Raw genomic sequence first — 26,956 nt, 5'->3', positions numbered from 1 at the left:
AGGCCAGTGATTCATAGGCATGGAAATATAATTGAGTGGGAAACTTTTAAACAGGTAATTTTGAAAAATTTCGGTGAAAAGGAAACAAGCGATGCCTTAATGGATATGTTAAAATTGTGTCGAGTAGAATCAACCATAGAAGAATATTATAACAAAATTAATGAAATTTCTAATAGGGTACACAATCGGATACTAATCCATAACGACGAAACATACAGTACATCAGAAGTGAACCGAATTGCACTCCATGTTTTCAGAGAAAACTTGCCTGAACCTACAAAAACTTTAATATTCGCAAGAAACCCACAATCTGTAGAGGATGCCTATAAAATCATTGAAGATGCTCGGCACCAGAGCTACACATTATACGGGCCAATTCGAAGAAACTATAGAAATTATAGGAACAACTTCAGAACAAATTTCAGTAACGATAATAGAAACGTTAACGAACCACTCGTTACACAAACTAATTTTGAGGGAGCAAATAGAGATCAACCAAACAATGTTTTACAACAAGAAAATCAAAGATCTGAAGGAACGTTTAGGATAAATAATAGCAGGCAGGGATATCAAAATCAACCGAATAACAGCTCAACTTCTAATTCTGCTCAAGTTTCGACAAATAGTCGACAAATAGCTCAAAGCTCTGGGCAAAGCAGACGTAGTTTCGAGCCAATGGACGTTAATCAATCAAGTGTAAATTTTCAGATAGAGGATCCAGGCGACTACCATATATAGTAGTTCAGGGTAAAAAGAGACCATTATTATTTATTATTGACACTGGAGCCGAATTCAGTGTAATAAATAACAAGAAAGGAAGCTAACTTCGGCACGCCGAAGTTTGTATACTCTTGCAGATATTATTTCATTAAATTTTACCTATACTTATTGTTTAGAGTTTGACAGTTACAGTTTTACATTCCCAGTTTTACATTTTCTCTACATCTACCGATCGGTTTATATGGCAGCTATATGATATAGTCCTCCGATTTTCATGAAATTGTGACGGTTAGGTCATTCCTCGGGGCTCAAGGATGGCCAGGGTTCGTCTCAGAAATTTATTTGTTGTCTGAGGTGGTTGCTGAAAGAGATGCCGACCCGGTCCCAGAGTAGAGCGCCGAGAAATATGCCGTAACTATAATTATCTGTTTATTGCCTCCAACATTACAAGTGTAAAAAAGATTGGATTTAGTCTGCTGCCGTGGGTAGTCGCTCTGGAACGCCGCACTTCAGGGTCAGGTACATCCTTCCCGCTCGGGTCGACAGTGTCGGTGAAACGCCGGTGCGCGGATGCCCCTCAGATCTCCTAGAGTGAGAATAGCTGGTGGAGGCCCTCAGGTCTGCCAGTTAGTGGAATAACTGGTTAGCGGAGACCCTGAGATCTTCCAGTTAGCGAGCAGATTTGTGGAGTCCCTAAGGTCTTCCAATCTTTAGAAGTTTGTAGAGGCCCTAAGGTCTTCTAAGATGGAGAAGTTTGTAGAGGCCCTAAGGTCTTCTAAGATGAGAAGTTTGTAGAGGCCCTAAGGTCTTCTAAGATGAGAAGTTTGTAGAGGCCCTAAGGTCTTCTAAGATGAGAGGTTGTTAGAGGCCCTAAGGTCTTCTAAGATTGAGAAGTTTGTAGAGGCCCTAAGGTCTTCTAAGTTTGTAGAGGCCCTAAGGTCTTCTAAAAGAGAGAAGTTGTTAGAGGCCCTAAGGTCTTCTAAGATTGAGAAGTTTGTAGAGGCCCTAAGGTCTTCTAAGTTTGAGAAGGTTGTAGAGACCCTAAGGTCTTCTAAGATTGAGAAGTTGTTAGAGGCCCTAAGGTCTTCTAAAAGAGAGATGGTTTTAGAGGCCCTCAGGTCTTCTAAGTTTGAGACGTGCACGGAGGCCCTAAGGTCTACCGAGATATATAGAGACTTATAGGGAGGCCCTTAGGTCTTCCAATATTGAGACGTACAGAGAGTCCCTAAGGTCTTCCACAAGTTATAGACGTAAGATATGGTCGGGGTCCGACTATGGGTTACCGCTTACCAATATACCTTACTTAACCGTGCTCCTTGGGTGACTCCTTCCTGTTGGCTTCCCCTTAGCTCCGGGTAGAGGACTTGGCCGATCGCTGGCCGAAAAACTGAATGCTTTCCAAGGGCTGAGGCTCGCCTTATATAGGGCTCTGGCAGGGTCGAGTGTGACCGCCGCACCCGAAGATATTTTGCCATAATAGTGTGGCCAGGCCCTTCCTGGGCCAGTGTGACCATTTGGGCGCGATCATGGCGCGCGCGCTCATTCAATTCAAATCTATTCCATATTCTATATTCATTGTTTTCTATTGTGTATTCCTTATTTTATATCTTACGTATATATTTGTGCGCGTCTGCGCGTCACACTCCCCCCTCGCTTCGGAGGCGGTGTGATACCGCACCGTAATCATTTTCCTCTGTCGAATACGCTTCTCCAGGATCCGGTGGTGCCCTCCGATTGTACCACCTGCCGTTGTATCTTCCATTTTTCTCCCGGTTCATCTTCTTGGGCAAGTCCCGTGCCGTATGACCTTAGTTCTCCTGATGAACTTGTCCGTTGCCATTTCCTCTTGCCCCTTTCCGTTGTCTGTATCACCGTGCCATCGTTGCCTGGGGTTGCTCGTTGCAGTTTTGCCCCTGCCTCTACTTCTGCCATCGTCTGCTCCTTTCTGTCTTGCCCTTCATGCTCCACTCCGTAACGTTCCTGCTCTCGCCGTCTTTTCCGCTCCTGTTCCTCTGCCCACATGGCAACCTCCTTTGATTGGTCCATGATTCCCGTGTCCATACCGTCTTGATCGACCTCCCTTTCGGCTTCCTTTGGTTGTTCTGTGTCCCCTTGTCCATCGGTTGACCGCATATACAACTCGCTCTTTCGAATTCCGAGTGTGTTATACGGGTCTTGAATCTCCTGGCCTGTCTGCTCTGGTCCCATCGTCGCAGTTCCACAGCACTCCTTATATCCCTCGCTGATCTCCGGGGTGAGTCTTTGCTGTGCCTGGTCGAAAACCGATTCCGATTCTATTATCTCGACTATTTCCGCCAGTTTGAGGAATTCGAGAAGTGTCTTAAATTCCGATCTTCTCGTATACAACTTTATCTCGCTTTTACAATTTACGTAGATACGGTCCAATTTTTCCTCCTCTGTAAGATCTGCAAATCTCATCATCTGCCTTAAGCTCATTGCGTATTCCCTCGCCGACTCCGACTCTTCTTGCTTACGCTGCGCAATTTTCTCCATCAATTGCTCCTTGTACCTTCGTGGTAAGAAGTACTCCACTAGCTCTGATGTCAGCTTTGCCCAACTGTCATTTTTGACAGGGAAGCAGATCCACCAGTCGATTGCTGCGTCTTCCAAAATGAATGGCATCGTTTGCACCAATTGATCGTGCTGGATGCCGTATCCCGTCGCCCAATCCTCCATTTTCTTAATGAACTCCAGTGGATTAGTCATCCCATCGTACCGGATTCCCCAGCTTCGTATCCGGTCCAGGATCTCGACGTCTATCCTTCGCTCCATCCTCAGATCTGTCTGCTCCGATCCCGACTCAATGCAACAATCTTGTCTTGAGCCTTTACGTGTATTCCGCAGGTGCGTTCTTCGACCCTAAATATACTTAGGTCGACATAACTCTACCGGTCTGTCGGTCTATCTCTTGCAACCACTCAATCTGCTCGGGCGCCACTGTGACGGTTAGGTCATTCCTCGGGGCTCAAGGATGGCCAGGGTTCGTCTCAGAAATTTATTTGTTGTCTGAGGTGGTTGCTGAAAGAGATGCCGACCCGGTCCCAGAGTAGAGCGCCGAGAAATATGCCGTAACTATAATTATCTGTTTATTGCCTCCAACATTACAAGTGTTAAAAAGATTGGATTTAGTCTGCTGCCGTGGGTAGTCGCTCTGGAACGCCGCACTTCAGGGTCAGGTACATCCTTCCCGCTCGGGTCGACAGTGTCGGTGAAACGCCGGTGCGCGGATGCCCCTCAGATCTCCTAGAGTGAGAATAGCTGGTGGAGGCCCTCAGGTCTGCCAGTTAGTGGAATAACTGGTTAGCGGAGACCCTGAGATCTTCCAGTTAGCGAGCAGATTTGTGGAGTCCCTAAGGTCTTCCAATCTTTAGAAGTTTGTAGAGGCCCTAAGGTCTTCTAAGATGGAGAAGTTTGTAGAGGCCCTAAGGTCTTCTAAGATGAGAAGTTTGTAGAGGCCCTAAGGTCTTCTAAGATGAGAAGTTTGTAGAGGCCCTAAGGTCTTCTAAGATGAGAGGTTGTTAGAGGCCCTAAGGTCTTCTAAGATTGAGAAGTTTGTAGAGGCCCTAAGGTCTTCTAAGTTTGTAGAGGCCCTAAGGTCTTCTAAGTTTGTAGAGGCCCTAAGGTCTTCTAAAAGAGAGAAGTTGTTAGAGGCCCTAAGGTCTTCTAAGATTGAGAAGTTTGTAGAGGCCCTAAGGTCTTCTAAGTTTGAGAAGGTTGTAGAGGCCCTAAGGTCTTCTAAGATTGAGAAGTTGTTAGAGGCCCTAAGGTCTTCTAAAAGAGAGATGGTTTTAGAGGCCCTCAGGTCTTCTAAGTTTGAGAAGTGCACGGAGGCCCTAAGGTCTACCAAGATATATAGAGACTTATAGGGAGGCCCTTAGGTCTTCCAATATTGAGACGTACAGAGAGTCCCTAAGGTCTTCCACAAGTTATAGACGTAAGATATGGTCGGGGTCCGACTATGGGTTACCGCTTACCAATATACCTTACTTAACCGTGCTCCTTGGGTGACTCCTTCCTGTTGGCTTCCCCTTAGCTCCGGGTAGAGGACTTGGCCGATCGCTGGCCGAAAAACTGAATGCTTTCCAAGGGCTGAGGCTCGCCTTATATAGGGCTCTGGCAGGGTCGAGTGTGACCGCCGCACCCGAAGATATTTTGCCATAATAGTGTGGCCAGGCCCTTCCTGGGCCAGTGTGACCATTTGGGCGCGATCATGGCGCGCGCGCTCATTCAATTCAAATCTATTCCATATTCTATATTCATTGTTTTCTATTGTGTATTCCTTATTTTATATCTTACGTATATATTTGTGCGCGTCTGCGCGTCACAAAATGTTTACCAAAATTCTGAACTAATAAAATAAGCTTATATCTTAGAGTAGATAAAAATAGGTTGAAAAACAACGAAGTTATAATGTTTTTTTCTATTAATTTCCCGATCGTTCCTATGGCAGCTATATGATATAGTCGTCCGATTTTCATGAAATTTTTACCGAATGTCTGAAATAATATAAAATGACCATATCTATAATATGGTGCAAAAATGTTGATAAACAGCCAAGTTATAATTATTTTTCTAAAATTTTATCGATCATTTGTATGGGAGCTATATGATATAGTCGTCCGATCCGGCCCGTTCCGACATATATAGCAGTGAGAGTATATAGAAGACTATATGCAAAGTTTCATTCAGATAGCTTTAAAACTGAGAGACTAGTTTGCGTAGAAACGGACAGACGGACGGACAGACGGACAGACGGACATGGCTAGATCGACTCGGCTGTTGATGCTGATCAAGAATATATATACTTTATAGGGTCGGAAAGGTCTCCTTCACTGCGTTGCAAACTTCTGACTGAAATTATAATACCCTGCAAGGGTATAAAAATATGTGTCATCCGAAATGGAAAACAGATATCGATATAGAAGTGCAGGCAATGGGCAACAAAATTAAAATAGAAAAATTATGCAGGTTTCCATGTTTTCAAGAATTTGAAGCTGAAGATTATATTTGCGAATTTTTAGAATATAACTTTCACAGCTCTTTCGATGGGTTGATCGGTTGTAACATACTTAATGACATGAATGCAGTCATTGATTACCCAAACAAGAAGCTAAAAGTCAATGATGTTCATTTAGATCTTTTCATACAGGAAAACCACTCGGATCTAAACATAAATAACTTAATTCCAATTAACTTTTTACCCCACAGGCCAGATCCTTAATAAAGGAGCTTATAAAAAAATTCGAAAGTATTTTTTACACAGAAGGCCAAGACTTAAGTTTCACAAGTGAAATCAAACACAGAATTATTACAAAGAATGATCTTCCAATTTATTCGAAAACATACAAATACCCTGAAATTCACAAAGACGAAGTTAACAGGCAAATAGCTGAAATGTTAGATCAAGGTATTATAAGACACTCTAAAAGCCCATACAATAGTCCTTTGTGGGTTGTTCAGAAGAAATTGGACCAGTCGAATAAGCAAAAGTGGCGGCTTGTCGTGGACTACCGTAAACTTAATAAAGAAACCATTGAAGATCGATTCCCGATCCCAAATATAGATGAGATTTTCGACAAGTTGGGCGACTGTAAAATTTTTTCATCTTTAGACCTTGCCAAAGGTTTTTACCAGATAGAGATGGACAGTAAAGATGTACATAAAACAGCCTTTTCAACAACCAGTGGCCATTATGAGTTCCTTCGTATGCCTTTTGGGCTACGTAACGCACCTTCAACATTTCAACGGCTAATGAATAATATTCTTAGTCCCTATACCGGACAATTTTGAATTGTTTACATGGATGACATCCTTATATTTTCCAAGAATATAGAAGAACACGTCAATCATCTAAGCTGTATATTCAGCTGCCTAACTAAGGCAAATTTAAAACTCCAATCAGACAAATGCGAGAGAGGAGATTGAATTTCTCGGCCACACCATCAATTCAGAAGGTCTAAAGCCAAGTCAGAAAAAAGTCGACGCAATACGTAAGATAAAGATACCAACAAACCAGAAACAAATTAAAAGATTTCTAGGTATCACAGGTTATTTGAGGCGCTACATAAAAGACTACTCCAAAATTGCCCAGCCCTTAATAAAGTACTTAAAGAAAAATTCTAAAATAAATAAATAAATAAATAAATAAATAAATAAATAAATACATAGAAGCTTTTCAAAAACTGAAAATATTAATAACAAGCGACTCCATAGTCGTGTACCCAGATTTTAATAAACAATTTACGATAGTTACAGACGCAAGAAATTATGCACTGGGCGCCGTGCTCATGCAAGGCAATAAAGTAATTTCTTATGCCAGCCGTTCGCTAAAAATTCACGAACTCAATTACAGTACAATAGAAAAAGAGCTTCTGGCCATTTATTGGTCAACAAAATACTTTAAATATTATATTTACGGAAGAAAGTTTATTATTAAAACCGACCATAGGCCCCTAGTTTGGCTTAATAATCTAAAGGAACCCAACCTCAAGCTGCAACGCTGGAAAGTGCAACTAAATGAGTTTGATTTTGACATAACATTTATAAAAGGCAAGGAGAACGCTCTAGCAGACGGACTTAGCAGAATCGTAGAAGAATCAACAGAAGAGTATGACAAAAATGTCCAAACTAAATTAGAGATAAATAACTTAGATATATTTATGCTAGAGAACAATAACAGCTTACCAGAAGTTACACTTAAGTCGAAAAGTAAAAATGAAGATTTCTCGAAAGATTTAAATTATATATTTACTAACGAAATTGACGATTTGGAAACAGTTCATAGTGCGGATTCAGACGATCTGAACTTCATTAATATTACAACTAATTGTTTAAACGTTTTTAAAATCCAAATACAAATTATAGAGGCGGAAACTGATTCAAGTACTTTTAGAATTTTGCATAACAAGAAAATAAGACATATTTTTAAAACAAGCGGAAATGAGGAAAATATTCTTAAGTTCATGCAAGAGAAATTGCCGAAAAAGGCTTAGTTGTAATATTCTGTGAAAATTAAGTTTATTTGTAAAATTTCAAGAAATTTATAGACAGTATTTTTCAAGCAATAAAAATTTAAGAATTCTTAAGTCAAGTATACTATTAGAAGACATAAATGATAAAGAAAAACTTTTGAAGATTATCGAAACCGAACACATAAAAAATAATCACAGAGGCATTAATGAAATTTTTGTATCTATAAGAGAAAAATACTACTATCCAAAAATTCAAAAAGTTATTCAAAATTATGTTAACAATTGTAAAATTTGTAATTTAGCCAAATATGATAGGCAACCTATAAAATATAATTTGAATATTACAGAAACGCCAGATAAAATAAACGATATAATTCATATAGACATTTGGTATCCTAAAAAAAATATTATGTACGTCACATCAATTGACAAAATGTCTAAATATGCAACCGCTCAACATATTAAAGATAGATCTTGGATTTCTTTGCGTAACTGATAACGAATTCGACATTGTTGTAATTAAGCAATTTCTCCTGGAAAATAACATAGATGTGCACTTTACAACTCCGTATAAGAAAACCGGAAACTCTGACGTGGAAAGATTACATTTAACTCTCAATGAACATATGCGATTGTATAACGCTGATCCAAATAATACTGACACTGATCAAGAAAATGTTTACAAAGCTGTTGTTTGTTATAATAATACAATTCATTCAAGTACAAACACTAGACCAATAGATTTATTCAATAATATACTTTGTAACGAAGAAATTTCCAAATTATCGGAACAAATGTTGAGAAATAAGCAGATATTAAATGCGAAACAAGATAACATAAGTGAGAAAGACTTTGCAAATATATTTGTTAAAAATAACCAATTAGGAAAATCAAACCCAAAATACAAAGAAATAAGTAATTATAAGGAAGATGGCAACTACATGATTAATAATAAATGCCAACCAAAAAAGATCTACAAGGATCAGGTGAAAAGAAGATATAAATATCAAAATTAAGATTGTATAAACTAAGAACATTTCTGTACCCTTACTTTATTTCAACCACTTTGTTTAAACTTACGGTGGGGGAGTCATGTATACCCTCACATACCCTCACTTATTAGAATAAGATAATGTTTATGTTCACATACATGGCGCTAAGCTTTTAGTTGAAGCTTCCAACTTTAAGCTTAGCTTTGATCATTCGAGAAGACAACTTAGAACAATGCGCACGTATCAATAAAAAACCTATTTGTTAAACGAAACCTCCGTTTTCGTAAACCCTTTTTTCACTCGACAAAGAAGTCGATGGAGGCGTTTTATTGACAATCATCCTACAGACGACAACGAGGTCGTGGCTGAAGGGATCGATCGACCTTTTTGGGACACAGAAGTCTCAACCCGAAGCAGCGGCAATCAACACCTGCATCCAACGGACACAGAAGTCTCGGCTTGGAAGGCAACCCCACAACCTTCCATATAACTAGACAACCTGGTTTCCACCATGCTGGACAGTCAGGAGGCCTGGGACCCGACAGCCATGTTCGTGGCAAGCGTCATGAAGACCCTGAGGACACTGGAGACGGAGAGAAGGATGCGAGCGGAGTAGGTGGCCTGTACCTCGCGCGAAGCAATGCTTAGCGGCGGTACCGCGCGACCATGGCCCTCTCGATCAGAAGTGCGAGCGGAAAATATGTAAAACCTCGAGCCAGATTTTTGCGATTGCTAAGTGCGGTTTACAGTGAGCATCGAGTGACGACGAGGAAGTCCCATGTGACCAAGGAGACCACCAGGAGGGATGCGCTGCAGCCAGTGGCCAGCGAGAGCCAGCTTCGACGCGCGAGGCCAACAGCGGCGGCGATCAGGAGCGCCCAATTTCAGCCACCGGCTGCCAACCTAGGAGGAGATCAACGAGGCGATCTCTAGGAGCGTGTGCCCGGCCCAGGACTAGCGGCGGAGCACCAGGAGACCACGCGAGTGTGTGTGTGAGTGAAATCGAGACGGGTGAGCGAATTAGAGTCAACCGCATTCTGGCCAGCGAGAATCACGTGCGAAACTTTTCGAAGGCCTCGATGCGGTGTCACCCAGAGTAGGCTAGAATAAATTTAATAACCCCGAGTTAACCTAACCTAACCTCACACTGAGAGAAACCATTGACAGAGAAAAATAAAATGAATCGAAGCTATATTAAATAAAGAATATTGACTTGCATACATGAACACCAATTTATTGCCGCCATGTTTTCTTTAAATTCTCTGATTTTCCCGCCGAGCCTAACCACACTGAGAGAAAGTGGGTGGACCAAATCTTAGGAAACCTGTTGTAAATTTTTAAAAAAATATTTCTCGCACATTGAAAATACGGCGCTCGCCATGATTATTCCCAAATAAATTCTGGAAATATTTTAAAGGGAAAACTTAGATCTTTTCTCGCCACTGTCGGTCGTATTGAGCCCACCCTTGCCTGACTACACTGGGAAAGATAAAGTAAAACTCGGATTCCAAATCATTCAAATAAATTTTATTTTTTTTATGAAATCCCAGACACTCGCGGCCACTTGTAGAGCAATCGAACCGACCACACTGAGAGAAATAAATTAATAATATGCATCAATAAATATTTCTCGACTATTTTCTTGCGCTCCTAAGGGAAATATAACAAGAGCTGCCCACACATAAAATACATGTACTTCGAGAACCCGCGCTTGTTCAGGGCCAGGCTTAGCCCGCCGAAATACTTCAAGCGGCAGCGAGTGCTCACGTCGGCCGCAGATTTTTCCCATCCCGATACCTAGCTTTTAGGCCATAAATTCTGCCCTAGGAAAAGGTGTCCCCATAATCGGTCCCCTCTCTCGGCCTCCTTGTAGCGACTGCTATGAGCCAGGCCCAAAACGCGTCTCCGCTGGTTCTTTTGCTCTTCTGCAAACGTCGAAGCAACCATTTCTCCTACTATGTATCCCGGTGACTGACACATTACATCTTTCGTCAGTCTACCGATTTTCGTCAAAGACCTCTTTGTCCCATGTCTTTACAAATTTTTCAGTAAAGAGACTCTGGACGTGACTGAGCCTATTCCCACCCGTCGAGACTTCCTTACAAAGTGTATAATTATTTATAAAAAGAAACTGAGTCTTAACATTGGGCCCTTACTTTTGAATGACCTTCCTATTGAATACGTAGAAAGAGCTACCAATTTGGGTTTTATTTTTAATAACACGCTGAGCTGGAGTGGATCACATTAACACCGCTGTTGGGAAAACGTAGGGATTGTTAAGGTCGCTTTATTTGGTTAGAAACTTTCTACCCATAAATGTAAGAGTGATGCTTGCGAAATCTTGTCTGATCCCAACATTATTTTATGGGATCGAATTATTTGCTAATTGTGACTCAATCAGCCAGCACAAACTTAAAATGGCCTTCAATAGTATCACAAGATTTGTATTAAAATTTTCGGCGATTTGATCACGAAGGGCAAATATTATTATAGAAATAAGGCACAGATCCCTGCTTTCAGAACGATAATATTTTATCTATGCTATAAGATTATGGAACCAGTTTTCAAGCTATCTACGAAATATTAGCAGTGCTGCGCAGTTTAAGGCAAAACTTATTGCACACTTACAAGAACAAAATGAGACATTAAATAAAACAAAGCGACCCTAGTTCTTAATTTTACTATAGGAATAATCAAAACTTTGTAGCTTATAAATATGAACTGAATATGAATTGGTCCTGTGTGACTAGCGCATTAACTTATAAGTATTTTGTACTTGCAGCGATATGAAGAATATCTTAAAATAAATAAAAATAAAAATGAGAATCGGTTTGCTGTCCTGTATGACATGTATACAAAATTTCAAGAGAGCTAATACAATCGAGAACCCCGAGCTCTTTTATCTCCGATGGAATTCATGCCGAAGGCTCCTATTATGGTTGTTGATCTCTCATACCAGAAAGAGAGTGTCAAATCAGAAGCGACTGATATAAAAATTTCCACTGAGCTAACTGTTGCGAGTGAGATAAATACAAAGGCATATTGCCTTCTTATTACTGATCGACTAAATGAATACTGACCATTAAGTGGATTGGTTCAACATATCGTGTAACAATTTGAAAAGGATTAGTTGATTTAAATTGTTGAATTCATTGCAAGTTGACGCACACGGAGCCATCAAAATGCTATCACTAAAAAACAAAGACAATGTCCCAACCGCTAATAGCATTCAACAACTTGTAATAAAGATAAATAATTTCATGAAAATAACATCAAATTTTCCCCGAACATAAGCGAGATCTGGAGGAGTCGCTCAAATAAATATATAGTCTACGAGGATGGCTGATACACTGCTGGTTTCCAATATACATGGACAACATTTCACATCATGTTGTTAGGCACACGATAATGCCGAGAATGGAGTTGATACATGTTTTTGTCATTTCTTTACTGTACGCTCACAAAAATCATTACGAATTATGAAAATGTATGTTAATTTGGAAGATAGCTTCTGATCATTATACTTGAAAAATAAAATTATATTAACACAAAAATAAATATACAAATTAAAATAAGTAATATTCCAATTTGTGTAAATTGTTTATATTGCAGGGCCGGCTGGCTATGCCTCCGTGGCAGGGGTAGAGCCGGCTGGTTAGGTAGTGGTGACCACCAAGGTGGGCAGACACTAGAGAGTCGGGTGGTCGCTTCGACCTCCTTCCTCAATTGATTGTCTGGGCCGGCAGTAGGTTACTGCCGCTGGTTGGATATCCGTGGCGGGGGGTCGGCGGAAAGTTGCTGCCGCTGGTGGCCCTCGTCGCTGTAGATCCCAAGGGATGATCGTACTGCTCCTATATTGAGATAGGGAGATTACGGTGGAAGGATGACTGTCCTTAGATACCGCTGGCCTAGTGACTCAGTCAGTATAATAATTAATAAGAGATTTAACGCCTAAGTGCCGGAGTTTCATGAATGAGAGCTGGTGCTCTTGATTTATTGAATATCAAATGTGAACTGAATATATGGAATGAACTTACAGCTAACAAAAGCTTACAGCGGCCACGCAAATATGCAGTGTCTGCCGTCTGTGCACGAGCATCCGGCCCATTGCTGGGTCAGCAGTTTGGCCGGAGCTTTATTATAATGTTGACTGTGGTCAACGACTCTGGTCTGGCTGACCATAGTTAACTTAACTTTTTTTTGCAGCCTTTACTTTTTCAGATTGACTTTGGATTTGTGAGTTTTGGGTGGATGGGGTGTTTCACATCACCGAGATTGTTGAGAAACCGTTACAAATGTATCCTTTCGCCCCATCCAGATTTTGGTGAGCTAATTGAATATTTTTTCTCATAAATTCGAGGTGGAGTGGGTGAAGGAAAATCACAGTCTGTCCTTCTTGGGTGAAGTCTCGTTGCTGAGCGCTCTCCATACGAATGTACTTTGGTTTTTCTGTTATGAGGGCTTTTTTAATTACATCTCCATCCCTTTTTTAATGTGAGGGTCATGGGTGAACATCTTTCATATGGACGTGCTTTTGTATTTCCGTTTCGACTCTACCGCCCTTCTTCAATTACATCCCCTCCCTCTTTTAAGGGGGGACATCTGAGTAACTTTTTTTAAAAATCGAAAAATTTTTTTTTGCTTAAAAAATTCTTTAGGGTTTTAAAAATAACATACCAAAAGATAGAGTCCGGCAAATGTGTCTAAGTGTCGAAATTTTCCATTCTGCGGCGATGCCTATCATGTAAATATATACGATTTTAAAACGCGTTTTTCTCAAAACCACTTTTTTTGAGTTGGCCGGAAACCTAACTCGAACAAATCTTAGCCGATCGATCTGAAATTTTGACAGTATATTCCAAATACCTATGGCTATCGACACACGTTTGCTTACTTTTTTTTTATCAACAATTTTGTGACTTTTTTTTTCATGAAAATTGAACATTTTATTTAATCACTCACCATTTTGCTAAAAATCAAAATATCGAAAAAATCCTACGTGTGTCGATAGCGGTTGAGATACAGAAACTAACAAAATTTAAGTTTTTGTTCTAGATTAAAAATTACGGACGTTAGGTTTCCGGCCATGGACCCCTTTCAAAAAAATAGGGCCTACGAAGAAATGCTGCACAGCCGCCATTTTGTTTTCGATTAATTAAAAAAAAATTTATTTTGTAGTTCACATCTTACATTATAAAACCTACTTTATAATTTTTCGATTTGCTTTTTCATTTGGCCAAAAAAATTCTTGAAAATCGGTTTTTTTTTTGCCTGTTAACTGGCAAAAAAATTGCCGATTTTCAGGATTTTTTTTTGGGCCAAATAAAAAAACCAATCGAAAATTTTTAAAGTTGGTTTTATAATGTTGGATGTGAACTACAAAATAATTTTTTTTTTTTAATAAATTGAAAACAAAATGGCGGCTGTGCAGCCTGTCTTCGTAGGACCTATTTTTTTGAAAGGGGTCCATGGCCGGAAACCTAACGTCCTTAATTTTTGATCTAGAACAAAAAATCAAATTTTGTTAGATTCTATATCTCAACCGCTATCGACACACGTAGGATTTTTTCGATATTTTGATTTTTAGCAAAATGGTGAGTGATTAAAAAAAATTTTAAATTTTCATGAAAAAAAAAACGTCACAAAATTGTTGATAAAAAAAAAGTAAGCAAAAAAAAAAAAAATCCTACGTGTGTCGATAGCCATAGGTATTTAGGATATACTGTCAAAGTTTCAGATCGATCGGTTAAGATTTGTTCGAGTTATGTTTCCGGCCAACTCAAAAAAAGTGGTTTCGAGAAAAACGCGTTTAAAGTTTTAAAATTCCATATATATGTATGTATACATGTGAGGCATCGCCGCAGAATGGAAAATTTCGACACTTAGAAACTTTTGCCGGACTCTATCTTTTGGTATGTTATTTTTAAGACCCTAATGAATTTTTTAAGCGAAAAAAAAATGTTTCGATTTTAAAAAAAAGTTACTCAGATGTCCCCCCTTAAGCGAGGATCGTAGGTGAACGTACACGTGCGGATCCGGGTCACTCCGGGCGGAGCAGGATCGCCGCCGTGCGCCCTTCAGTGGGAAAACAAATTAACTTTTTTCAAGTGAGGTATCTCACCGGGAAAATCACAGTCAAGGGTCGTGAGCATCTGTTTCGACTCTACCGCTCTTCTTCTCTTACAGCCCGTCCCTTTTTCAAGCGAGGGTCGTAGGTGAACGTACACTTGATGTTCAGGATCACTCCGGACGGAGCAGGAATGCCGCGATGCGCCATTTTCAATTGCCTCACCTTCTATTTTTTTAAGTGAGAGGTCGTCGGTGCACGTGCATCGCTCAGGGATCGCTCCCTGTGGGAACCCTTGAACACTTGTTCTCAAGTGTCCTTTTACATGCAGTGACTCTAGTCTATTCCATCTTTATTACCCCTCTATTGACAAGTTGACAACGTCGGGATAATCGGGATAAATATCTACTGAGCAGGGATCGATTCCGATTTTAGAGGAAGAATTAAAATGTCAACTCGAAAAGTTAATGCTTCAATAAATAAGGTAAATCAATTACAAGAACTGATAGAAGACATACATAGATAGTGATGATGAATTTAGCAATGAGTAGGAAAACTGTTCGAAACTTTGGTTCATAAAGGCGCCAGCTTTTCAGTGTTCGAAAAATTGAACCACCCAATTTCATGTCTCTCTGGTGAAGCTATACGAACAATTAAAGCTTACCAAGTCACCGAGAGCAATTACAAAAAGGTACTGGCCAGTATAATAATGGGTCGGTGACGGTTTCTCGGCCGCTTCGACCCTCGCCCAGCGGCGGCGGGACGCAATCGGGAGGGGAATAGTTGGGAACAAGGAAGGCCGGAACGTCAGGGATTTTTTACATTCGCGACGACGCGTCGTCGCGTTTGAGCTGACTCTGTATGGTTGGCTGCTTCGATAGCAGCATCCGGAGTTTAGCCGTTTCTGGGGCAGTCCCTATATTGGAGCAGAAGTTTCTCCACGAGCTTTTCTGCGCCTTGCGTATTTCCTTCTTGTAGTCCCATAGTAGGACTTTGTATTCCTTATTGACGATATAATCTTGCGTCTGCTTGGCGATTTTGAAGAATCTTTGAGTTTGTTGCGTCGGAGTGAAATGCGTATTGGAACCGTATGTACTTGTTCTGAGAAGGATGGTCTCTCAAGGACTGTCTATTCTGATACCAAAGTACCTTGTCCCCTTACAAGAGTAAGATCTAGCACGTTGAGGAGGTGGGACCTACAAAGATGTGTTCCTCCCCCACGTTTGCTATACTCAGGTTGGTTGAGAGTATAAAGTCTAAGAGGGACTCACCTCTGTCGTTATGTCGGGGCTCGGCGGATCCTTGATCCATGGCTATGAGGAGTTCCGCCGACGCGACCTTGCTCTTATGGAGGTTGAGCTGCAGCACCCTGAGTGTCATGGGTACTGGGCTCACCTCCATACGACGGGTTGACTACTACGGTCAGGTCACCGTCCTCTCCTTTGTCGGACTCACCCAGCGTCATTTCCCGGTCGGCATCCACGATGGTTTCCAGACCTAGGTCCTCTCCATCTGCCTTCAGGGTGTGAGCATCCTTATTCCCGGGGTGGCGCTTTTTGAGGCGCAGGTATACGCTACCCATGCCCCACGCCATCTTCCCGTATCTGGGATCTGGGATATCCTCTGCCTCCTTGTTTATTTGGAGTACTGCACTTTGTCCCCCCCCTTGGGTGATGGGGCCGCAACATGCAGAACCTTCCAGTCCGCGGTTGGGATATCCGGGTTCTGACGCTGCAGCAGCTTCAGCGCCCGGTCCGCTTGGATTGCGATGGTGAAGAGTACCTTCGCTTTTGGAGTGGATGGGATTAGCTCCCGGTCCACCACCTCTAGCTTGGCTCCGTCCCACAGCGCCTCCAACTGGCACACCGCTTGCGTCAGCCACTTTCTCGTCGGGTCATCCATGCACTTTAGGATTTTGACCCCATTTAGCCACCCAGCGCCATCGAAGGTGGGCATGGGAGCTTCGAGATCATCCTCCATCCGTGCGTGCAATGACTCAACGAGCCGCGCATGCACCATCTTCCACTGCGCCTCGGTCATTTTGGCGGCTTGGTCGCTTCTGTCAATGAGGGCCACGATCAAGTGTCGTTTGGTCACCTCACTGACTTTTGCGGTTTTTTTTTGGCTTTTTCGCCATTTGCGGAGGGCCTGCCTCCTTAGGCCCGCGTTGCCGCTTGCTCCCCGGTGCGTCCATAGAGGCGCTTTCGGTTGAGCGTTGCCTTTTGTTGGCAAGCGTCTCCTCCACTGTGTTGGCGAATCCGCCAGTCCAATCCATGTGGGGGAGTTTGGCGAAGTGAAGCCTCCCCTCAGCGATTTTCTTCTCAGCCCAGGTAAGCTTTGCCTTCTCCTCTTGACCGCTTCGCCCGTCCCTGCGCTGGGAGCTGGTGCCTGGTTTCGGGGAGTGGAGAAGAAGAAATTCTTTAGGCTTTTTAGGGCAGTAGGAGTTGAACCGTCGCCTTTGCTAGACACTGTATTATCGCGGACGGGGCAAGCAGCAATGCATTACCCGTGTCCGGGCTAATATAGTGCCCATTGCCCAGCCGGCACCCTCGGGGAGGGTTCAGATGGAGGATTTTTGCCAGAGTTTATGCAAAAAAACCATAGTGCATTGTTAAATATAATATAACCTAGCACCTACTTCCGTATTTGTTGTTTTATAACGTTTTTTTTTCATGTGATCTCTTATATTCATATTCTCTTTCACCAAGCTTTGAGTTGGACGTGCTTTACATAGCTCTACATTTATTGAAAGCATTCATAGTGAAATTCTATTTAGCAAAGCCCAAATTTTTGGCCAGTGGTCGGTGTTTCCGTGAACTTCATAATCAATAAACAACCGGACCATTGTAAATAAACAATTTCGTTTTTACAATTGCCTTGCCTTTCTATTCTTGTGCATTGTGTTTACTGCTTATCGTCGCATCGCCTTGTGTTGTTGTTGGCGCTAGCTAAATCAATACCACAAATTTCTTATTTTTCGCCGCTTAGATAAAAGCTTTTATTTCTGCGTTCTTCGCGAAACTTAAAAAAATTTTTTAATAATTGAATAATTCGTTTTCATAGTCTCCTTCGTCGCGCACAAAAATTAAAACGATTTGTAATTTACTTGGATAAATTATTTTTTAATCCAAAAAACGGCTACGCGTAGTTTCCCTAAGTGCTGAAACTGTAAAAAAATCTTTTCGTGGCAGGCCACCGTTTACTGCTGGCTCTGCAAAAATATCGCTCACCCTGGATGTGCCGATCTGGGGCAAATTGGATCGCATATCTCCGATCGCATTCGAATTAATGCCGAATTGGACTGGACGTGCCCGAGCTGCATTCATATAAATCCGATATGCGGGTTTTCATTATGCAAACTTACCTGGAGTTTTAGTCGTTGGCGGCCGGCTTTAAGAAGTGGTCAACTCGTTTCCAGAAGGCGGAACACCACTTTAAGTCGCCAAAACTGCTAAGTGACCCCACAAACAATGAAATGAGCAACCTGCCTGATAAGTTCTTATCTTTTCCATACCCTGCAAGCCCCCTTATGCAGTTCAGGCAACGTTCCAAGCCACGTGAAGATGCTGTATCGGTCCCAACTTCTGTGCTTGAAGATCTCGTCATGCCGTTGGATCAGCAGCCTGTCAATGTTGACCAGGCATCCACGTTGCATGCTGCTGCCTCTGCTGAAGTTGTTGCACCGGTCTCCATTTTCGGACTGGGCGAATTCGCTTTTGAGGGCGACGTTAAGACCCACTTGAGCAACAAATTGAATGTTTCTGTTACTGAGTTTAGTGTCTCCAAGTTGTATGTATCTTCGTTTAAAATTGCTCTTTCTGACCTACTATTTTCTATTCAACTAGGCTTAAAAAAACTAATTGATTCTATTGTTTCTCACTATCAGAATGTTCGTAGTTTACGTGGCAAGCTCAGTAGGCTGCACGTCAATATTGTCTTTTTCGATGCCAATGTTATTGTCTTTACAGAAACATGGCTCAACTCCTCTGTGTCCGACTCTGAGATTTTTTCAGGAAACTATACCATCGTTAGACGTGATCGTCCAATACGGGCAGGCGGTGGTGTTCTCATTGCGGTTAAATCTGAATTGGTTTCTAATATCATTTCTAAAACTGACACTGATGAGCAGCGTCAAGCGGCGACTCTTTTTTTTGATCGGTAGCCTATTTTTTTTTCTCGCTTCCCGCTCCCCATTTCTAGAGCAGTTAGTTTGAATGTACCGCTCGATTAAGCGAGGAAGAATTTTGCCGGGAGCGCGGAACAACCACGAAAAGAAAGAATATTAAAAGAAAGCAAAAATAAAAAAATTTAAATGTCGCGAAATTAATGTAAGTTAGTTTATATTTAGTGAAAAGTTTAAATTAGTGCTAGAATTGTTTTTTTTATGTTTTTTTGTGGTGAGCCAACTAAAGAAGTGTGAGGAAGAAAAACAGTTGTGGCACAATCGCCTTTGAATATGAATTGTCGGAAGTGTTAGGGCATTTTTATTTCTTTCCTCAGTTTCCCCCCTCCTCTGCAGCTAGCCTCGTCGGAAGCGCTTTCGCCGATGGATTTGCGCCAAGGGTGAGTGTAAAGATTGGATTATCTTCAAAGAATATAAATGCCAAATGCTTCCTCATATCAAAAAGAAAAAAATTATCTTTTTTATCAAGGCAATTGCCACCATTTTAATCCATTTGACCCACTGTGCTTAACTACCAATGACCAAACTAAATTTATTAAAACCAAAGTTTCATTGTTTTCTTTCGTGGCCTCACTAGAAAAAATATATAAAAGAAGAAAAGAAAAAAATAATTAAATACTGTTAAAGTCATAAAAGTCCAAATTATAATAATAGGAAATTTTGTAGTTGTATAGTTCAGCATTGTATCATTTAATTTACGTTTGATGTTTCGTTTATATGTTTTTAGTTTTTACTTAGGAAATAAATAATTTTTATAATGTGGTAAAAATCCTTAATTTTATTGCCTCCACCGGCATGTCGCCCCCGTAAGGCCCGCAATGGTTTTTAAAGGGGTCGTCAAAGAAGATGGTTAGGAGTGGATGAGATGGCCAAGGCAGGGAGGGCAGATGAAGGACCTCAACAACAGCCGAGGATCCAAAGCCCTAAATGTTGTGATGAAAGAAGAGTAGCCCGTCCTTAAATGGGTTGTGACAATTTGATTTCCCTTTCCCCTTACTCGTCGCTGCACGCAAAAAAATTAATAAGTTACTGGTTGCAAAAGGTAAAAGCGAAATTCCGGCAAGACCACCACCACCATAGCCGACGAGCGAAGCCGAGCAAATCCGCGTGCGCCGGAGTTTTGCGACAACATCTCGCCTGAATCGTTACAATAATGATTATTAAAATCAGTAAAATTATTATGAAACATGGCTCAACTCCTCTGTGTCCGACTCTGAGATTTTTTCAGGAAACTATACCATCGTTAGACGTGATCGTCCAATACGGGCAGGCGGTGGTGTTCTCATTGCGGTTAAATCTGAATTGGTTTCTAATATCATTTCTAAAACTGACACTGATCTAGAGTTTGTGTCGTATACGTAAATTTTTTTATTTTTTTATTTTAAAGGTTCAATATCTTAAGAATATTGTGTCCAAGTTTTACATCGATCAGAGGAAAATTGACGAACTTATGCACAGTTGAACAAAGGTCGGTTGGTGTTCAATGCATGAGCATCACAAAGTTTAAAGCGCTCTCCTGTCATTTAAAAAATCGGTGTACACGATAACTCAAAATCTACTGAACCAATCGGTTTGAAATTTGGAACATAAGTTCTTTAGGTAATTCTACAGGTAATCACGTCGACCTTTTTTATTTTTTTATTTTATTATATTTTTATTTAACAAATAACTTAATTTTTTAGTCAAAAATCGGGGTTTTGACTTCCAATTTTTTTTGGGAAAAATTTTTAAAAATAAAAACGAGATTCCCTATAACTCCTCTACCTCTAAATATTTTTGCAGGGTATTATAATTTCAGTCAGAAGTTTACAACGCAGTGAAGTAGACGTTTTCGAAGTATATATATTCTTGATCAGCATCAACAGCCGAGTCGATCTAGCAAACTAGTCAGTTTTAAAGCTATCTGAAACTTTGCATATAGTCTTCTATATATGTCGGAACGGACCGGATCGGACGACTATATCATATAGCTGCCATACAAATGCTCGATACATTTTTAGAAAAAAATTATAACTTGGCTGTTTTTAAACATTTTTGCACCAATTTTGACAAATGGCCATTTTATATTATTTCAGAATTTCGAATCGGACAGACGGAATCAGAATTTTATAAAAATTGGACGACTATATCATATAGCTGCCATACAAATGTTCGATAAATTTTTAGGCTGTTTTTCAAGATTTTTGCATCATTGTTGAGATACATGGTGCAGGTCTGATGCAGAGATTTCACTAGCTTTTGCGGATGAACTACAGAAGCGCTTCCAGCCTTTCGACCTCGCGAACCCCGAGGATGTTGAAGAAACATTAGCCTTCATAAATGCCCCCTCCCCTGAAGCGGTTCCGATCCAACATGTAAGCCCAGAAGAAGTTTGTCTTCATATTCGAAAGCTACATCCCAGTAAAGCGCCGGGATTCGATGGCATTGACAGCAGAATAGCCAAGGCTTTGCCTAAAAAGGGAATCTTGTTCCTTGTTCTCCTTTTTAACTCCATGCTTCGTATCCACCACTTCCCCTCTCAATGGAAGTGTGCTGTGATAACGATGATACCAAAGCCTGGTAAACCGGAGAACCTTGTTGAGTCATACCGACCGATAAGCTTACTACCCACCTTCTCTAAGATTTTCGAGAGAATATTCCTTACTAGAATAATGGGAGTAAGAAGCGTTCAGGAAGCCATTCCCGACCACCAGTTTGGTTTTAGGCAGCATCATGGGACCCCAGAGCAAGCACATCGAGTTGTCCAGCACATTTTAAATGCTTTTGAAAACAAGCAATACAGCTCTGCTATTTTTCTTGACGTCAAGGAAGCTTTTGACCGCGTGTGGCATGATGGCTTACTTTATAAGTTGAAGTCTCTACTCCCGACTGGCCAATTCCTGCTTTTAAAGTCATACCTGCACGATCGTAGTTTTATGGTTGAGGTGAGAGGGGAAAGAGCAAGCATTCGTATGGTTCGTGCTGGCGTTCCGCAGGGAAGTGTCCTGGGCCCAGTACTGTACACTCTGTACACTTCTGACCTACCAAGCCCTAATGGACCGGGCACACTTCTGGCCACCTATGCTGACACCGCATTCCTTGTTAACTCCCCCTGTCGAAACGAAGCTTCAAGGATCACCCAGGAATTTCTGGACTCATACGGCAAGTGGACCAACAGGTGGAATATTTCTATAAATAATAGAAAGTCGCAGCACTGCAACTTCACTCTTAATGGAAAGATCCTCCCTAGGGTTGATCTCCATGACATCGCCATCCCACAAGCCCCACAGGCGCAGTATTTAGGTCTGATCCTGGACAAGCGGCTCACCTGGAAGCAGCACACAACGAAGGTAGCAGCTTCCTGTCGTACTAAGCTTAAAAAGCTCAACTGGATGCTTAGACCAACGAGCAAGCTCAGCCTTGGCAACAAGGCTGTTGTTGTGCCTTCGATGACTTACTGCATCCAATTGTGGGGCATGGCTTCTGACTCGAACGTAATGAAGGTCCAAAGTGTCCAAAATCGAGCGCTGCGCTTGATTGCTAATGCCCCCTGGTACGTAAGAAACAAAGCCTTGGCAAGTGACCTCCACATTCCCTCTATCAGGGAGCAGATCAACTGGCATTCAAGTCGTTATAATTAACGTCTCACGGCTCACACCAATCGCCTAGCGGCTTTATTGGCCAATACGTCAGTCAGAAAAAGGCTCAAACGTAGACATCCCGCCGATCTCTGGACAAGAGGAAGACATATCTCGCGAGTCTTAAAGCAGTAACTAGCATTTTCCACATGTCATTAAAAATTTGTTAATTTGTTTCCATTTCTGTTAAGTGCCATGTTATTTTTGTTCATATTTATAACCAACGTTTTATAGCCATTATGTTGGTTGATCAACGTTAAAAAAATTTGTTTAATGTTATGCCAAAAAAAAAAAAAAAAAAAAAAAAAAAAATTGAGATATGGCCTGTTTAGAGGAGGCATTAATTTATGCCACCTTTTTTGCGAATATTTAACGAGAGAGAATTATGCGTGTGTCAGAACGGTGTTGAAAGGAAAACCGAGAAAGTGTTTTTTTTTTTTTGCGTTTATTGTGGTAGCGAGAGCGAACGAGCTGCTCTGTACCAGCGATCAAAAGCGAATGTAAATGATGAGAGTGCGTAAGTCCGAGAGAGCAGCGAGCGCAGTCGCTTATCTCGGCTTATCTTTAGCAAAATAGATAATTGGGAGCTTTTGTTTACATTGTTGTTGTCAGTGATACTGACCAAATGGCAAACAATAAATGATTTTAAATTGATATTAAATTGATTGCTGCGGCTGCTCCCGACATGCTCCCCCCGTTGGAAGAGTCATGCTTCCAAGTGAAGTGGTTTCCAGGGGCAGTACCGCAAGCTTCCTCATTGCCCGCTTGCATAGTCCAGAGTCGGTTCGGATGACTGCAACTCGTTCGACGCCATCCTGTCCGGAAGGGGGTACGTTGTCCTCCTTGATGAGGACCATGCTGCCTGCCGGTACGTTGTTCACAGAAAGGCGCCATTTAGTCCGCTCCTGCAGCAGCGAAAGGTAGTCGGCGCTCCATTTGCGCCAGAAGGTTTGCTGCATTTGGCATACGCGCTGCCACCGGCTCAAGCGATCGATGTTCAGATGGGTGACATCAGGCTCATCCATTGCAGTGAATGTAGATTCAATGAGAAAGTGTGCAGGAGTAAGAACACTAATGTCATCTGGGTTTTCTGAAATGGGACAGAGCGGTCGTGAGTTTAAAATTGCGGAAATTTCACAAACTAAAGTGCGCAGTTCATGAAATGTGAGAATTGATTTTTCAACAACACGGACGAAATGATATTTTGCGGATTTGACCGCGGCTTCCCACAGGCTACCGAAGTGCGGGGAACGAGGTGGGATGAAATTCCAGCGACGTAAGGGAATTCCATAGCTCCATGTTTTGAGGATCGCTCAGAAACATCTGCCGAAGCTCAATTAGCTCGTTTTTGGCTCCCACGAAGTTCGTTGCGTTGTCTGACCAAATCGTTTGAGGTTTTCCCCTCAGGCTTTTAAATCGCTTCAGGGCTGCTATGAACGATTGCGTTGAGAGGTCTTCGACGACTTCCAAGTGTGTAGCCTTGCTGACGAAGCAAACGAATATGGCTATGTAGCACTTCGTAGGGGGCCTGTTTCTGACCTCTGACTTCGAATAAAAGGGGCCACAAAAGTCCACCCCAGAGATAACGAATGGGCGGTTCGGCTGCACTCGGTCCTCCGAGAGCGGCGCCATGATGTGTTCTACTAGCTTTAATCTGAAACATTGAATGCACTTGTTGATAACAGCAAAAACCGTTTTTCGCCCTCCAATGGGCCAGAATCTCTGTCGTAAAGCAGCTAACAAGCTCTGCGCTCCTGCATGAAGGAACTTGCGATGAAAATGATCAATGATAGATGAGGTTATATGATGAGACTTGGGAAGAATCATAGGGTGCTTGGCATCGAAATCCAGCTGCGAATTTTGAAGGCGTCCGCCGACGCGCATTAGACCTCCTGCATCTATAAATGGGTTTAAGGGCAGAAGTTTACTCCTTGGCGACAGCTTCATCTTCAAGGTTAGTGCTTTGTAATCCTCGGCAAAGTGCACGTGCTGAATCCCTTTAATAAGTAGGTGAGTCCCACCTTTGATTTCCTCGACTGCAAGCTCTCCTTTATGCCGTATTCGATCCTTGCTGATCCTTTGAAGGAACCGATATATATATCCGAAGACTCTCTGCATTCTCCAAAACGAGTTTCCAAACTTGCAACTGTGTGAGATGTCCATTTCCTGCGACAGCACCAATGCGCTGCGTCGACACTCAGGAAGTTCCTTGACAGGGGGCGAGTCATCGGGCCACGTAGAAGAATCAGTGAGTACGAACTGCGGTCCTTCACTCCAAAGTTTTGATCCCACTAGCTCCATAGGGGTACATCCATGAGATAAGATGTCCGCCGGATTCTGCCGTGACGGTACGTGCCTCCAAGTCATTCCCTTAGTTCTTTCCTGTATCTGCGAAATCTTGTTCGAAACGAAAATGTTAAAATCTGATGGAGGTTGTCGGATCCAAGCCAAGACTATTGTCGAATCTGACCAACAATGAAAGGTGCAAGATCGAGGTGCGATTAGATCATCCACGTAGAAGTTTGTGCGTATAATTTTAGCTGCTACTGGAACCGTAACAGCGTACAACAAATCGTTCAACGAATATCCCGAAGTGGACTTCGCCGAGCCGTCGAAAACAGCTCGCAGTTTTGTTGTTGTACTTTCCAATTTTTGGACGCAGTGGTGGGGTAGGTAATACTGATGAGGTGCAGCATTTTTAGTTGTTAGAGACATGTGACCAAGGTTCAGGTACTCCTCTATAAAGGCTTTATACTGCGACTTCAGCTCTAAATTTCTAGCTAATTTGGTCTCGAGTGATTTAAAACGAAGAAGTGCACGATCATACGAATCTCCTAGAGCATCGAAACTAGTTTTGGCAGGAAGTAGTACCGAATATTGGCCAGATTCAAGCAGAGTGTATTCCTGCTGAAATAGCTGCTCGCATAGAGCTTCTTCTTTCGAAATGGTTTTTGTGGAATCTGCGCAGCTGTCGATTTCCCAAAATCTCCTTAGTATCTCAGAGATCGACTCCGACTCCGAATGAGTGCTGGGCTCTTGAGATAAGGAAACTAACGATGAGCGAATGGAAGATCCTACCGATAGACCCCCTGAGACGATCCAGCCAAGTCTGGTTTTCTGCAGAGTGGGTAAATTGCTGCCTAATCGAATTTGTCCAATACAAAGTAAATCGAAGAATATGCTTGCTCCAATAAGCAAGTCGATGCGTTGAATTTTGTAGAAGAGCGGGTCGGCGAGCTCGAGATTTTTCGGAATTTTCCATTCAGACGCGTTGAAATCGAAATGCGGGTGGTAGTCGGTGATTGACTAGGTGACAGCAGCAGAGAGCGAAGTGCTATACTTTGCGTTACTCGACTGAGCGAAAATATGAACCGATTTATCCGAAGCGAGCGAGGATTTACCGATTCCTGATATGGAGATGACTGAACGATGGATTTTGTGCTGAAGCTGATTGGCGAAACGAGATGTGATGAAATTGATTTGAGAAGCTGAATCGAGCAGGGCCCTGCATGGCACGAACCCGCCAGAGCGATTTTTTACGTAGACTATGGCGGTAGCAAGCAAGACGTATTCGGATCTAGTTGACGATGAAGCTAGCGGTGGCTTTTTTGGACAAGGCTACAGAGACGTGAGATGATCCTTGCGGAAGTATTTCTGGAACAGGCTGGGCCAGGGTTGCAACGGGATTTGTTTCCAAATGAAGAAGACTATGATGCCTCTGGTGGCAGTGTCTACAGTTGCCAGACTTGCATTGCTGTAGGCTGTGTCCCCTTCGTAGGCAATTGAGACAAAGATGTAGCCTTTTTGACTCTCTATACCGCTGATTGGGGTTCAATCCTAAGAACTGTGTGCATTTTGTCAAATAATGTTCCCTAGACTCGCACAAGGTACATGATGGCATAGCTGATGATGAAGCAATGAGGGCGCTACGACAGAATTTGTTAGCTACTTTTCCAACCTGTTTGCTAGGTGCTTGGTTTACCATAGCGTATTCCAAATTTTCCATCATGCGGTATCTAAGGTCCAAGAACGATGAGAATTTATCCCAACTTGGCAGCTTCTTGGAAGGTAATCCTTCTTCCCACCTCTCCTGGGTCTGAATGTCCAGTTTTGAAGCGATGAGATGAATTAAGAGGCCGTCATATATTTCCTCTGTAGAAGCCATAGTAGCCAGGGCGCGCAAATGAGAATTTGCCTTGTCGCTTAATTGCCGCAGACTACTTGCGGATCCCTTCCCCACTCCGGGTAGCTTGAATAAAATCGGTAGCTTGAAGTCCGGCCAATCGATGTATGCTCCGCCAAATCGCGGAAGCTGATATTCCGGTAGCCTGGTGGGCCGCGAATTGCACTTGAAGGCGGCTGTGTGTCCACCGAGGATGCCATGC

The 26,956-nt window shown here is 42.1% G+C and overlaps 1 protein-coding gene across 1 annotated transcript; it reads right to left on the bottom strand.

Moving 5' to 3' along the window:
• Positions 1-23,804: 23,804 nt before the first annotated feature.
• Positions 23,805-24,872, bottom strand: LOC138928631 (uncharacterized). Its single transcript, XM_070285986.1, has one exon. The coding sequence runs from the start codon at positions 24,870-24,872 to the stop codon at positions 23,805-23,807; it is 1,068 nt and encodes a 355-aa protein (XP_070142087.1).
• Between the last annotated feature and the right edge of the window lie 2,084 nt (positions 24,873-26,956).

The sequence above is a fragment of the Drosophila kikkawai genome, chromosome 2L (assembly GCF_030179895.1).
Source record: "Drosophila kikkawai strain 14028-0561.14 chromosome 2L, DkikHiC1v2, whole genome shotgun sequence".
Classification (NCBI taxonomy): Eukaryota; Metazoa; Arthropoda; class Insecta; order Diptera; family Drosophilidae; genus Drosophila; species Drosophila kikkawai.
Note: the sequence above shows the minus strand (reverse complement) of the source record. Positions and strands in the feature narration are given on the sequence as shown.